The sequence below is a fragment of the Cygnus olor genome, chromosome 1 (assembly GCF_009769625.2).
Source record: "Cygnus olor isolate bCygOlo1 chromosome 1, bCygOlo1.pri.v2, whole genome shotgun sequence".
In the NCBI taxonomy this organism is placed as follows: domain Eukaryota; kingdom Metazoa; phylum Chordata; class Aves; order Anseriformes; family Anatidae; genus Cygnus; species Cygnus olor.
Genome location: NC_049169.1, coordinates 130,440,049 through 130,454,530, shown reverse-complemented (window position 1 = coordinate 130,454,530; position 14,482 = coordinate 130,440,049). Strand labels below are relative to the sequence as shown.

The 14,482-nt window shown below is 37.8% G+C and overlaps 1 protein-coding gene across 3 annotated transcripts in view; it reads left to right on the top strand.

Annotated features, from left to right (window-relative positions):
• The window catches only part of FRMPD4 (FERM and PDZ domain containing 4), a 313,051-nt gene extending 301,453 nt beyond the window's left edge, over positions 1–11,598 (top strand). For 2 of the 3 annotated variants that reach the window (XM_040533715.1, XM_040533706.1), the window contains 6 exons: positions 425–514; positions 1,089–1,271; positions 4,602–4,740; positions 5,328–6,389; positions 6,708–7,979; positions 9,218–11,598. In XM_040533715.1, the coding sequence (XP_040389649.1) occupies positions 425–514; positions 1,089–1,271; positions 4,602–4,740; positions 5,328–6,389; positions 6,708–7,979; positions 9,218–10,563 (4,092 nt within the window). In that variant the 3' untranslated portion in view covers positions 10,564–11,598. Of the gene's footprint in view, positions 1–424; positions 515–1,088; positions 1,272–4,601; positions 4,741–5,327; positions 6,390–6,707; positions 7,980–9,212 lie in introns of all 3 variants that reach the window. The other variant, XM_040533724.1, reaches the window with a different exon arrangement.
• The last annotated feature ends 2,884 nt before the right edge of the window (positions 11,599–14,482 follow it).

Sequence of the window (14,482 nt, the reverse complement as noted above, 5' to 3'; positions counted from 1 at the left end):
CTGACAAAATGAAATTCTTTGTTCTCTTTCTCTGTATTGGTCCATAAATGTTTAAGAACTGATGGTGATTATGAATTGAAAGCTGTTGACTATCCTTGAAATCCCTCAATGAACAGATGTCTAATTTGAGTAGTTTAACATTTTCCCTTCATTGGAGCAGTTACAATGTTCTTCAGTGCCCTGATATAGCCCATACCCAAATTCTCAGTGCATTTGACTAAACAAGCACAATTCGAATTTTAAGAATGAAACTGTTTGTCCTCATCTGAAAGTCAAGCATTTGATGATTTGGTTTCAGACTCTGATGAGCTCTTATTGCAGTCCATTTTCTTTACACCACATGAATATCTTTTATTTTTTTAAATAAAATTAGTAACGTGTTGATTTCTACCACTATATCTTACCCCTGTTTCTCTTTCTTCAGCTATCTGCTCTGCAAGCCAAGGTGCACTATCTAAAGTTCCTCAGTGATCTACGGTTGTATGGAGGGCGTGTTTTCAAGGCAACACTAGTGGTAATAATTCTCTTGAAAAAGTTTCTCTCTTTTCTTGATGGTTTTATCCAAGTGTCTGTTTGCAAAAACTGGACCGTAACATTTTCTTTAGAAGTTTAAGTTCTATTCACACACTTAAAAAAAATAGTTGTTAAATTGAACCAAATCACTTTTAGTTTCTTTTCATCTTGAAAATAACATTCCTAGTGTAATTTGAATACTTACTGAGGGTTTGGAGATAGGTAGCATCTATTTGGCAAATAGTGCCATCCAATTAACTGAAGAATACTTAAATTATTACTCTGGAAAACTCTTGATGAAAAATACTTTCTTTTAAAGGAAGCATCCATCCATCCATCTGTCCACCCACCTATCCATCTAAAAACTGCAGTACAGCCAATATCCATGATCAAATTCCTTTACTTTTTGTAATTAATTATCAAACTAGTATGCTCTTCTATATTTCACCTTCTCAGAAAAATGTGATAATCTTTAATAATGCAGATGAAGCTTCATGGAGATGAAAGAAGGCAGTGACTGTGCAGTGTTTCTCATGGGTTTTACTTTTTTTTTTCTTCCCCTTTTTATGCTAAAGCAGGGAGAAAAGCGTTCAGAAGTGACATTGTTAGTAGGGCCACGGTATGGCATCAGTCATGTGATAAACACCAAAACAAACCTGGTAGCTCTCCTGGCAGACTTCAGCCATGTGAACAGGATCGAGATGTTTACAGAAGATGAAAGCAGTGTTAGAGTTGAGCTACATGTCTTAGATGTAAAAGTAAGTTTTTTGTTGATCTGCAATGATGCAATGTCTTTAAATAATGTTTTTGCCTTTTTATTTAAATATTTGGTCAAACTATGCTAACTGTTCCAAATGTTTTCATGACAATGATATGTTGTTGGAAGTGCATTTTTAGCTCTGGCAATTTGCTTTGTTGTTGTGTCCCTTGATTTCCATGGTGAGAAGAGGTTGATGATGAAATTGGCCTTCTTTTGAAGTTTCTTGAGCTCCTATAAGCCACTTTTGGTATAATAGACAATGTTATTACTGTTAGAGAATTGCCAGTTCTATCAGATCAGTGTCTCAAGTAGCCCAGTGTTTTATCCGCAAAGGACACTGCAAGTAACCATATAGTTCTTACCAGTGAAATAACCTGTTAAAAGGCTTTTTTTTTTTTCTTAGACCTTATAATTCCAGTTAAGTTCCTCGTCCCATATCATGTATTATTGTATGCTCTTCTTCTACCTATAGTAATTTAATTTCTCTTTTATCCTGCTTAACACTTTGCGTCTGTGGCATCTGGGGGGCAATGAATGGAGTTTTATACATTATATTATCCTGGTTCTTCTTGGTGTGTTTCCTATCAGATTTTAAAGTGAAAGGCTTCAGAGACTGTCTAGGACATTAATCAGGACAATCAGAGATCAAAGGAAGAGTTCTCCTTATACTTGAAACTTAAATATACTATTAAAATAAATGGAGCCTAACAGTTCTTGTTGCTTACACAGATGTACATTAAAAAATAAATAAACAACAACAAAACATACACAAGGGATATTTTACTAAACTTTTGCTTTGAATGCTTTAGGCTTATTGACCTGAAAGTGTTTCCTTGTATTTAAGTTAATGAAAAAAAACATTGCTGTAAATTAATCTAGGTGCCCTTTGACAACAATATCACAAAAAATGTACAGGTTGATGAATACAGCATTTTAGCAATCTGAGCATTTCAGTCTACTTTACTTGTATTACTGTGCTAAACTTGTAGCCCTCTTATGAGAAAGTTGTTATCCTCTTTTTTCTGATGGAGAAAGTAATCCAGAAATTAAATACTTCCCATCTACTTGAATGTAAAATGCAGCACTGTATGTCATGATATTTTATATTACCATGATCTTATGTTGTTTTGTGTTATAATACTGTTACTGCCTTACTGCAAACCATGTATATCCCTATCTTCTTGCCTTTCAACACATTCAGGCTTAAATACAGGGTGCCTGACATTAAAATTACAAAGCTAGAAGGCTGTGGAATGACTTTAACAAAACAAAACAAACAAACAAACAAACAACAACAACAAAAAACTTCTATGTGGGGCACAAGTATGGACTGTCACAGTTTCTTGTGGAGATGTTGGAGATGTGGGCGAACACAGGCATATCGTAAGGTAGCAGGTTCCTATATCTAGATTCTGAATATGGCAATAAGTGCCATTTTTGTAACAAATGAATGAATAAGAAGCCAGTGTTCTTCTTTTATTTTTGGTTCTTTTTGATATCTTCGCAAGCATAAATCACTTGGGAGATGCAGCCAGTAAAATTTAGCTGTCACGAGACTGTTCATCAGATTAACAGTAGTTCACAGCACTGTTTTCAGCAATCTGAGACTTCTTTGGAAATTGTCCATTTCTGTCTATCATTGCAGAAAAATTTGACATCAACATGGCATTTCGATGCTATTTTTTATTTGTGACTCAAAAGAACAAAGATTAAGTACTTCATTGTAGAATTAATAATTTATAATTATTTTTATATCTCTGTTTGAATCGTTTAGAAAGAAGCATGTGTTGAGTAGAACCTCATACTGAGGATGAGTATTTTATATATAGCATAAAATACTTTAAAGAAAAAAAGTGCATAGACTTTTACATGTTGCCGAAAACTGTTCATACAACAGTTTTGAGGTTGGTAGTAAGCTATGAACATAAATTATGTTTTGGCCACAATTTCCACCACAGTCAGTTGCCTTCAGGTCGCAAATGTCCACGTGGCTATAAGTCACTACAAACTACGTGAATGACCAGATAGGTTGTCTATGGTGTAAATTCTATCTATGTATCATGGTAAGGACTTGGTAATTTTTTTTTCCTCTTTGGGAGCTCTAGAGGCTAGCTACCTTAAAATGAATTTGAGGAGAGCAGCTTTTGCTGTTATAAGCTACAGAGACATGAACAAAAGTTTTAGGCAAAGGAATTTGTATAGTGTGGCAAAGGAAAAGGAAATAAAAGAAAGTGTGTTTCACATGGATTTCTTACATTCAATGCTCTCTAGCCTGCAAGACAGCTTTTCAGAACTATGGCATTTTTCTGTTAAGTCTAACTGTTCTCTTTAAAGGCTTTGAGTTTGGTTTCTTTAATGATTTCTCTTCTGAGGATCTCTCTCTGTTCTCTGTTTCTGTTTGTCTATTCATTTTTTCATCACATGTCTTTTAAGCAATGCCAGGCCACAAATACTGAAATCTTTTAAGCTCTCATTTTAATATTCCCTGCTGCTGCTGTGTAATGATAGCTTTATCCTCACTGCTGTATTTTTTCAACCTGAATTTTTTCCATCCCTGTTTGCTTCCTATTTTACTTCTTTACATGAGCTTAGGGCACTTCATTTTCTGGCAAGCTGCAATGATTCCCATACTACTGTAAGACTCCAGCACCTAATGTACCAGAGTTTTAGCCCTTGGCAGTTTCAGAGTAGCAGTAAACAGTGCTTAGGAGAAAAAATATAGATATGTATCTATGCAAGAGAAAGATGGAGCAAGAGTCTTAAAGTAATTAGCTTCTTTCAGAAAGAGAACAAACTCAGCCCTTAAAAATGCCCAGTTGGACTTCTTATTCCAACTCTAATCTTGTAAATCACAGAATTCTTGAGGTAGAAAGGGACGGGACTTCTGGACCTCATCTGGTCCAAGCCCCCTGCCAGGCCACCTAGAGAAGGTTGCCTAGGACCACATCCAGGCAGCTTCTGAATGTCTCCAAGGAGAGAGCCTTCAACGTGTGCCAGTGATCAGTCAGCCGCACAGCACCGAAGTGCTGCCTGATGTATTTCAGCTTGTGCCCATTGCCTCTTCTGTTAGCCCTGGGCACCACTGAAAAGAGCCTGGCTTTTTCCTCCCTGCACCCTCCTTTCAGTTATTTATATATTTTAATAGGATACCCCCTGAAAATGTTTGATATTGCTTGATGTTGGTAGTGAGGAAAATAAGTTCTCATGTATATTTTTCAGTGTGGCATTTCTGATGTAATTCCTTTTGATTCCATGTAGTTGTATTATCAGGAGGTAAACAAATAGAGAAGTAACAGCCTTAACCAAGACTTGGTTGTATTCTTCTTAGCCTATTACTCTACTGATGGAGTCATCAGATGCAATGAATCTTGCTTGCCTAACAGCTGGGTACTATAGACTGCTGGTCGACTCAAGGCGTTCAATATTCAACATGGCCAACAAGAAAAATACAGGGAGCAGAGAAACAGGTATTCATTGCACAGTATGTTATTGATGGTCACAGGTGTAAAGCAGAAGCCAGCTTAAGCCCCAGTGCATCTCCAGATAAATACAAGGCTATGCCAAATGAGATTTTATTGCTGGCTTAGACTTGGCTCTACGGTATACCAATTCAGCTTTATAATGTTCTAATATTCAGCCTTTGATAGCTTGAATTTCTTTCATAACTGTATTGAAACAGATGCATGTTCCCTATGAGTGTTATTACGTTATACGCATATATCTTGTATAAGAATACATATGGTGTTGTGGAAACCAGCTGGGAATTTGATTTTCTGTTACTATTTCTGGAATAGCATTTGTACCTAGCTGTGGTTTGGTTTTGCACTAAAGTACAAAAGTGTCGGTTAAACTTTAGGTCATTAAATCAACAGCTGTTTAATTCAGAGCAGAGGTAAGCTTGAAAATGCTTTTCTGAAGCGTTTGATGACCCAGCTGTCCTATTCAGAGGGTTCATTGCTCAATATTAACAAGATATTGTTTAAAAAATTGCATGAACTTGTGATTATATGAATCTGTGATTTCATAATGTTTCTTTTATTTCCCTGTGTTACAGGAATTGAAAATAGAGGGAAGCATAGTCTCCTTGCTTCTGAGTGGAATTGTGTACCAAAAACTACCACTTTCCTGGCTGAAGGAGATCAAGAGACTCAAATGTCCTTTGCTGATCCTAAACAGAAGACTGTAGATGTTTCTGAAAGTCTGTTATGTCAAAAAGAGCACAGACATCTGTACATAGAAAATACCTATAATTCAGGTGGATTTGATCAGCAACTGGCCAAGCAAAGTGACCCCACTGAAGCAGAAGAAAGCAGAAATTTTAATCAGTCTTCACTGCTGTCACTCTCAGGTTTGGAATCTAGCAAGAAAGCACAGGATTCTCCCAGGGGAGCAAAAGTTTCCTTTATATTTGGAGATCACAACTTGGATGGTATCAATCCTCAGACTCTTGGCTATGAAAGGCTTTTGGATGAAAGTCCAGAAGTACTAGAAAAACAAAGAGCCATGTATATTAGTAATGCCAATGACATTAAAGGTCTGGAGTTGTCACCAGATGCTGAAAGCATTCAGTTTGCTACAAATTCTGTTTACGCAACCATAAATGATGGTAAAATATTTGGAGCTGCGGAAGGAATAGAAGAGCCTTTGCTGCATGATATTTGTTATGCAGAAAACACAGATGATGCTGAAGATGAAGATGAAGTAAGCTGTGAAGAAGACATTATGGTAGGAGAAATCGATAGGCCTGCTCTTCTCAGCCTTTCTGGTTCTAGTGATGACATTATTGATTTGACTTCACTTCCACCTCCAGAAGGTGATGATAATGAAGATGATTTCCTATTGCATACCTTAAACATGGCCATTGCTGCTCCTCCACCTGGCTTCAGGGACAGTTCAGATGAGGAAGACTCTCAGAATCAAGCAACACAGCCTAGAGACGACAAGGAGCAAGCCAGTAATCTAGGCAGTGATGATATTCCAGTGTCGCTTATCGATGCTGTCCCTACTAATACAGAGGGGAAGTGTGAAAAGGGGCTAGATGATGCTGTAGTCTCTACACTTCAAGCACTAGAAGCTTTGGCTGCTTCAGAGGAACAGCAGACGAATGACAACTCAGGTTCTTTCACCATAGTTACATTTATTCATTGAAAATCATTCCATCTCATCCATTTAGCTTTGGAAATACTCCATTTTGTGAGGGGGTTTTGTTTTTTGTTGTTTTGCTTTTTTTGCCATCATTTTCCATACATCATATTCCATATTATGTAATGGAACTACTGTAATGTTATTAAGCTACCTGTCCCGGGAACTGTGCAATAAAGTCAGATTATTCTTACAAAAGATATTTTTGTCTCTAACACACGCCTTTGCTTGTCACTTGTCCAGGTGCTTCAGCTGCTGTCATTGATTGACTCTCATTTTTTGTGGCTTGCAGGTGTAGCTATCTTGCGAGCATATAGCCCTGAGTCATCTTCAGATTCTGGCAATGAAACAAATTCCTCTGAAATGACTGAAAGTTCTGAATTAGCTGCAGCACAGAAACAGACAGAAAACACTGCACGCATGTTTTTGACCACAAGCGAAGGCTATCAACCCCTTGTGGAAGAGCAGACTGAATTTCCCATCGCTAAGAGTCAGGCTGGAGTGCCAGGCATGAAATCCTCTCAGCCTTTGTCTGGTCGTCAGGCTGCGGAGCTACAGTCAAAAGTTGTGCCTTCAAAGCAGATTCTTCATTCAGATAACATGGAAATGGAGCCAGAGACCATGGAAACAAAATCTGTCACTGATTATTTTAGCAAATTGCACATGGGATCCTTAGTATATTCTTGCACTAGTAAAAGGAAAACTAAGATGACAGACAGTGAAGTAAAAGCACCTTCTGATGGCAATGCTACTGTGAAAAAGCAACAGGGAACTAAAAAAGCAGAGGCTGATGAAGACCTAAAAGCTAAATTTGGAACTCTTTCAGCAAGAGACAGTCAACGCCTAAGCACTTTTAATGTGGAGAGAACTGCCTTTCGCCAAAGATGGTATGCTGCCGATGATGGGGCAGCAGATAAGCCAAGCCCAGAAACAGTGAACGGGAAGACATTTCCAAGAGTTCCTGTCCTTGGCAAAACAGAAACTGACTGTAAGGATGAAGTAGATCCTGAGGTGGATCAGGATGATACTTCAGGGCTTGGACAAGGTGAAAACTTTTTGTCAGATATGACTCCTGTGTCTTCAGCCAAAGACCTAAATGATGCAGAAGATACCGATTTATCTGCAGATGACCATCCTTCAAAGCTTCCAGAAGCTGAGCAGAGTGTGGCTAGACTTTGTGAATATCACTTGGCTAAGCGCATGTCATCTCTGCAAAGTGAAGGCCATTTCTCACTGCAAAGCTCTCAGTGCTCTTCAGTGGATGCAGGATGCAGCACGGGCAGTAGCACATGTGCTACCCCTGTTGAATCTCCTCTTTGTACCTCTGACGTTAAGCACATTATCTCTGACCCATCAATGAAGGGCATTGCCTATATTCCAGCAGATGAAAGAGCTGCCATTCTTCCAAACCATGGAACAACATACAAAGACCTGCATCAGCAGCCAGAAGCTGTGTGTCACAGGATGACGGTGCCTGTCGTGCATTCAGCAATTAATGCTGAACCACTGTTTGGCACTTTGAGAGAAGGATGTCATCGGATCCCCAAGATAAAAGAAACTACAGGTACATCAGTAATAAAGTGTTTCTTATGTTTGTTTTTAAAGTTGCATGTTAAGGTTGAAGGCTAGGTATGAAGTTTGCATTCTCTTTACCTGAAAGCACATCATCAATCTACAGCAGGCTGTGGGATTAGACCTTAGTGTATCTATTCATTTTACTTCTTTGTGTTGAGATGTTCTTGGGAGCTGCTTACAAATTATTTTTTTTTTTGGAAGATCTCTCATTACAGTTTAACAAAAAAAAGTCTCCTGTGTTTTAGATCTAATATTTGGTGGACATTGATGGAGAGGCCTAGGGGAGAAAGTAAACTTTGGAAGCCTCTCCAAAGTTCATAGCCATTTGAGTTCCAGGATTCTTTTTAGATCATAAGATGACTTAAGAAGGTATATTAATGATGGAGAGAAAAAAAAAGTGCTTCATTTATTATATATTTTATGCTATTTTAGCAGATTGTCAAAAACATGCCACTATGAATAAAAAGCTCTAAATGTAAAGGTGAGAAAATGTCACTATATGTTTTTACTTCACCATCTGATTGTAGGTGTTTCCTTTAAGAATAATTTACATATAGAATCATTACCACATTTTGAAGTTCCAGTTTCAAGTGACTTTGTGAACTTTCTGTTCAAAAAAATGCACAGTTTTTCAGAGATAGCATTGGAAATGCTTTCGATTGGGTTTTAAACATTTCATTCTTCCTGGGTAGCAACACACATGTCCCAGTAGTGTGGCAATGCATGAAAATCTGAAAGTGGAGCAGACTAGGAGAAAGAATAAGAAAAACAAACAAACAACCACATAACCAAAACAAAATTACCATGAATGCATCTTTCCATACTCTCTCAGGCATAGATAAAGAAGGTATTTTAATCTGAAAATATTCATCTAATTATTTAATAGTAAACATCCAATCCACATACTTGGGGGCGGGGCATTTAGGAAGTTTTATAGATGATTTTCTATTCCTTTATTTCAACATGTTCTGTAGTGGAACAGTTTATTATTCAAAAGTTATAATTTGTTGATAGATTTTAGAAAGCATCATAGTGAAATACAAAAGACATGAGGAGCTAGCAATGTTGAGTATTTTGTGTGTGAAATATTTTGAGGAATGGAGACCTCTGGAATATACTAGGAATCCATTTGCCCTGAGTATTACAGATATATAAAAGTTTAGTCTGTGAATATTGTCAGGGTGATGCTTAATTCTTCTGTCTGCTCTTCTACTACCCCTAGTGTAGCTTTCACAGAGCCTGAAAAGGGAAGACAAGGAGGCATGCCTACAGCTTTTCCTAGACAGCCTCTAGCTGACTCCATCATGCTATCATCCATGCTATCAGAATCAAAGGTGCCAAGTCAAAATCAAGACTCTTGTGACATTCCCAAAGTAAATCAGGTTTGTGGGGCAACAGTTAGTTTACGGCCATATGACATGATAGGAGGAAGCCTCAGGATGCCGCACAACAGGAAAGTGCTGAGACGCAGCAGCAGCATCATTGGAGGATCTGCAGACATTGAGATGCTGTTTGAAAGGAAGGCAGCCGCAGCCAGCTTGAAATGTCTGGACACCACCCCAAGGGATGAATCCAAGTCAGAAAGAAGGGTGGAGCTCTCCCTGGGCAAAAAGCTGTCAAAAAGTTACTCCCAGAGTTGTGTGTATGTCAGCACTGATAGGAAGGACAGTAAGAGGTGTTCAGGCACAGGAGTCAATCAGAAGGACTCCAAGCAGTGTCGAACGTTGCCTTTGCGGAAGCTGGACACCAGCGCCTGGAGGTGTCGTGGCCCCTTTAGCTACTGTTTCCTAAGCAGAGGAAGCGATGATGATGAAGATGATGGAGATGGCCATCAGCTCTCATGTCTCTTCGAACCGCAGAACCCGTGCGAGCTTGCAGAACCAGTCAGTCAATCTTTTTCCAATGAAAATGAGCAGAAAGTCTTGGAGTCCCCGAAAGCTGCTGAGACCCTGCAAGGTGAGGCAGTTAATGCACATGAGAAGAGCAGTGCTGACATCCAAGGTGGCCAGATTGATGTGAATCTCAATGATGTGGCCTTTGATGCACGAATTACACAAATAAATGTGATGAAAGAGAAGACGTATGCAATGCCTGATGGATTTATTGCAGCGCAAAAGGATGCCAGTGAGCTACTGTCACTGGTCCGAGCAAGTATGGGCAAGAGAGAAGATTTACATCCAGAAACATATGACCTTAAACTTTCTAAGTACAAACAACTGTTATCTATGGAATCGAGACAGTTGGGAAGTGCCTGCAGGAAAATGGCCATGGCTGATAAAAGCCCTGAGGAAATGCTTTTAGCTATGACTTCCAGCTTTCAAGTACTCTGTTGCTTAACAGAAGCCTGCATGCGTTTAGTTAAAGTCATGAACTCTGAAACACAGCAGCAGGAAATTATAGCTAAGATAGATGAGGTTGTAATAAACTACATTTGTCTTCTGAAGGCTGCAGAAGCAGTATCAGGCAAGACCTCCAGTGATCCTAGCATTAAACTCTTGGCTCGACATTCGACTACCATGGCCGCTATTGTAAGCACACTAACACGTTCTCTTAAAATGCTTTTAAACAAATAAAATACAAAAGTCACTTCATAATCTACCTTTGCAAAGCCATACATTAAAAAAAAAAAACACTTTTATTTACTGTATGTGTATGAACTAATGTAACAAACTGAGCTCTCTCTGTATATTTTGTTATTTTATATAAAATAAGTATGAGATTTAAAAAAAAAAAAAAAGATAAAATACTGAACACTGACAACAGTACTGACCAGATCTGTCCTTTCGTTTATACAAAAACAAAAGCCAAAAAAAGCCCTCTCCCCAAGACCGGAAAGACAAAGAAAAAAAAAAAAAACCATACAGGAGCAAATTGACATTTGGCTATTTTTCATATAGTCAAATCTATGGTTGTATGAAGTGAACTTTTAAAGCCTGTTAATGTCAATGAAGTTGTTTTCTGTTTCATCCAAGTTTTCACTTGGAGAATGCTCCATGTTTAGAAATGAGAAATGAAATCATAATGTATATAATACAATATTTAATGTTTTAAAATTATAATTTTTAAGCATTGAAAATAGCAAAAAGACATTTAAAATCCAAGAGACTATTATAACTTACTAGAGAATATATATATAATAAATGACTCTTTTGTTCATATTGCCTGAATTACCTGATTCTTCTTTTCTAGGAAGTTCTATATTAAAAAAAAAAAGTATTAAAAATACCAACTTTAGAAGGTACCTGATGTATTGAACATTACAGTGTCACATTTCAGACAGTGAAGGTAACTGTGGAAGACAGACTGAGGACATAGAAACCAGAGTGGTAATGTTCTCTGAAATGAGAATTTGATGCCATACTTATCAGGTCAGAACGTATAGGACGGGTCTACACATTCCTTTCCCTGGTTAATGAGAGAGAGGACCATCAGGAAATTCCTGTACTGTTTACTGTTTCATCATATATCTATGGTGCATCTGAACAACATGAACTGCATCTATTTTGTTAAATATTTTATACTTCACATTTTATGATTCTGAATGTTTAACTGTAAATAAGTTAGAAATAAAATGAAGTTTTCAGAATACAATAAATATCTGTGAAATATTTCAAGCCCAAGACAGTTCTTCTCCGAGTGGCAACAAAGGCAATTTGTGAATAATCTGTCCCATCTGAACCTTTCTGGAAAACATTTTATAGTCTTGCATTTGAGAGACAGCCAAAAGCTCTCAGTTTCACATGGTAAGTAGGCTTTAACACGAGCATCTGTTAAGCTTTTCAGCCACTTAGGAGCAGCAGCCCTTCTGAAAAGTGCAAAATACCATTCCCCAAACTGGAGTAGGTAATTTTCATCCTTTTTTTAATAATGTCATATGCAGAGAGTATAACCACTGTGTTTTGAAAACCTACCCATTCAGTTGAAGCAAGTGCAAAGCTTTTTCTTCTGAACTAGAAAGACTAAACCCACAAAATTATGTTTTACTAAGGAAATATTTTCCTGCATAGATTGATGCATTTCACTATGAAACCAAGTAAAGCTTTTTTTCCTCTGACTGCAGAGAAACATCTCCAGAAACTCAGTATCAAAAGCTTAATCTGATCTGTTGTCTGTTTGAGAAAAATCTCGTTTCCTAGACCAACTTATTTAGCATGTGGATTCATCCTTGACCAGAGCTCAGAGGTTGCAGACTGAATTATTTTGGTGGTGGGTGACAACAGCCTGTCCCACATAGTGCTCAGACTCAGTGCTCTCATTCTGGCAGCTCTGAAAATGTGGCTGAGTGTGTACTGCTCTTTTGCTGTGGTTGCCAGAGAAATTCTTTATGTAGTTTTTGAGTATCTCATATTGGTCAAAAAAAATGCTGCTTTGGTAGATATTCCTTCCCTGCCTTGTGTGTTTATGTAAAAACATGTGTTTATGTAAAAATCACTGGTGGTTCGGAAATAGAGTTTTAAAAAGAGATTTAGAGTTGTCATAACTGAATATCAACATAGAACAGAGGGATGTGACTCTTTCAGGGTTGCTAGTCCAATTGTTTTCTTCCACTCCATTTCATAAATTGATCTAATTTTATTTCAAAGATAACTACATTTTTGTTGTCCTTACTGTTTAAGAACTTTTCTGATTGGAAACCTGCTCATTTTGCTCCCTAAAATTAACCATGGTCTTTTTATTTTATTTTTTATGTTTAACTAGTGTTTTTTTCTCTCCTTTTGAATGAATTTTCATAGGATTGTGGAGCATTTTGGGTTTTAAATGCACCTCATGAGTTCATCTAGTCCAACCCCTGCTCAATGCAGGTCTAATCAGATCAGGTTGCTGAGGGCCATTTCAAGTTGAGTCTTGGACATGCTCCAGCGATGGAGGTCCCACAACGTCTCTGGGTTTGTGTTTAAGAATACTTATGGTTAAAAATAAAAATAATTTATTTCTAGTCAGAATTTTCTATGTTCCAACAATGTCTGTTGCCTTTCATCATATCTTTCTCCCCTTAGAGGAGTTAGGCTCTGTTTTCTCTGGTATTCTTCCATCAGGTAGCAGTAGACTGCAATCAAGTCTCTACTGAGCCTTCTCTGAATAAACTGGGCTGAATAAACCCAGTTCCTCAGCCTTTCTTCTTGTAACATGCTCCAGCCCCTGACCAGCATGATGACCCACCACTGGCCTCACTGGTGTAACTTCATAAACCACTATTATGTTCCCGTCTCAGTTTTGATAAATAGGATCATTACCCAAGCTCTCTGAGTCACCTCTTAGAAGGCAGCTTCAGCTTCTTTTTACCCCAGGATTTGCAATATCCCCATTTGGTACAATATGAATGTCTACTTTCCTACTCCTTCCACATAGAGTTATGTGGCTTTTAAATGCTGCCTTATGAGGACTTTGTACAGTGGCATAGATAATACCCAGTCCCTGCTGGAAATATTTTGTCTGTGGTCTCCTAGAATCACATATGTTCACAGACATACTAGGCTGGTGGGTCACAATCATATTTTGCAAGTATTTTCATTTTTCTTCTGTTTGTCACGTTTAGCTAAGGAGACCATCAGATGATAATAGTGATAACTGTTAGTAATTCTGAAGTGCATTACCTTGCACATCAGTTGCTACTGAATTAAAACCAATTTCTGTTAATATTAAGCATTAAGGTACCTTTGTCTTCCTGTGTGGTATCCTCATTGATTTCTGTGTTAAGTGTATGTCTCAACTTCATGTCATCAAGAAATGTCACCAGTAGTACCTACTTCTTGCATGTAGTCAGTAATGAAATACTGAATAAGATACTTTGGTATAGAATATATTATACTTTTATAAAATTCTAGGTATACACTATATGTGTAATGATTTTTAATTTGACAACGTTATAGACATCTTCATTTTTACATCCCCAAGTTCAGGCTATTTTCTAAAACAATATTTGGCAGAGTCTGCCATTTTGAAATTGAGAAGCAAACCTGCATACTTACCTTTCTTCTCCTATTTAATTGAAACTGAATCAATTCATGATCGCTGGAAGAGCCAGAATGCTACATGATGTCTTCACTGCTCACCTGAGACATGAACTACTGCTACCCCTTGTACTAGCACAATATTTGAAGATGAGAAATGGGCCTCTGAGTAACTTTGTCACTTATACAACTTGTATCTGAGACACCCTATGACTGCACTGAAATCCAGATAAGTTAGCAATATTTTAATAGGGATTAATTTTGCTCGGTAGGGTATACCTGTGGCATCGTAGCAGCATATGTTAAAAGCCAGAGCGTCACTGCATGAAGCACTAAACTGGTGCAAGCCGAAAACTTGCTTCATGTCACACCTTAATGCTGAACATGTGGCACTAACATTAACTAGTCTTTATAATTTGCCATTCTAAGTTCAGGAGTGGCTGCTTTGCACAGAAAGTGAAGTAATGCACCAAAGTGATACCAGGCTTCCACTGCACTACCTGTGGAACATCCCTAGTCTGTTTTCATGATTAGATTTGGC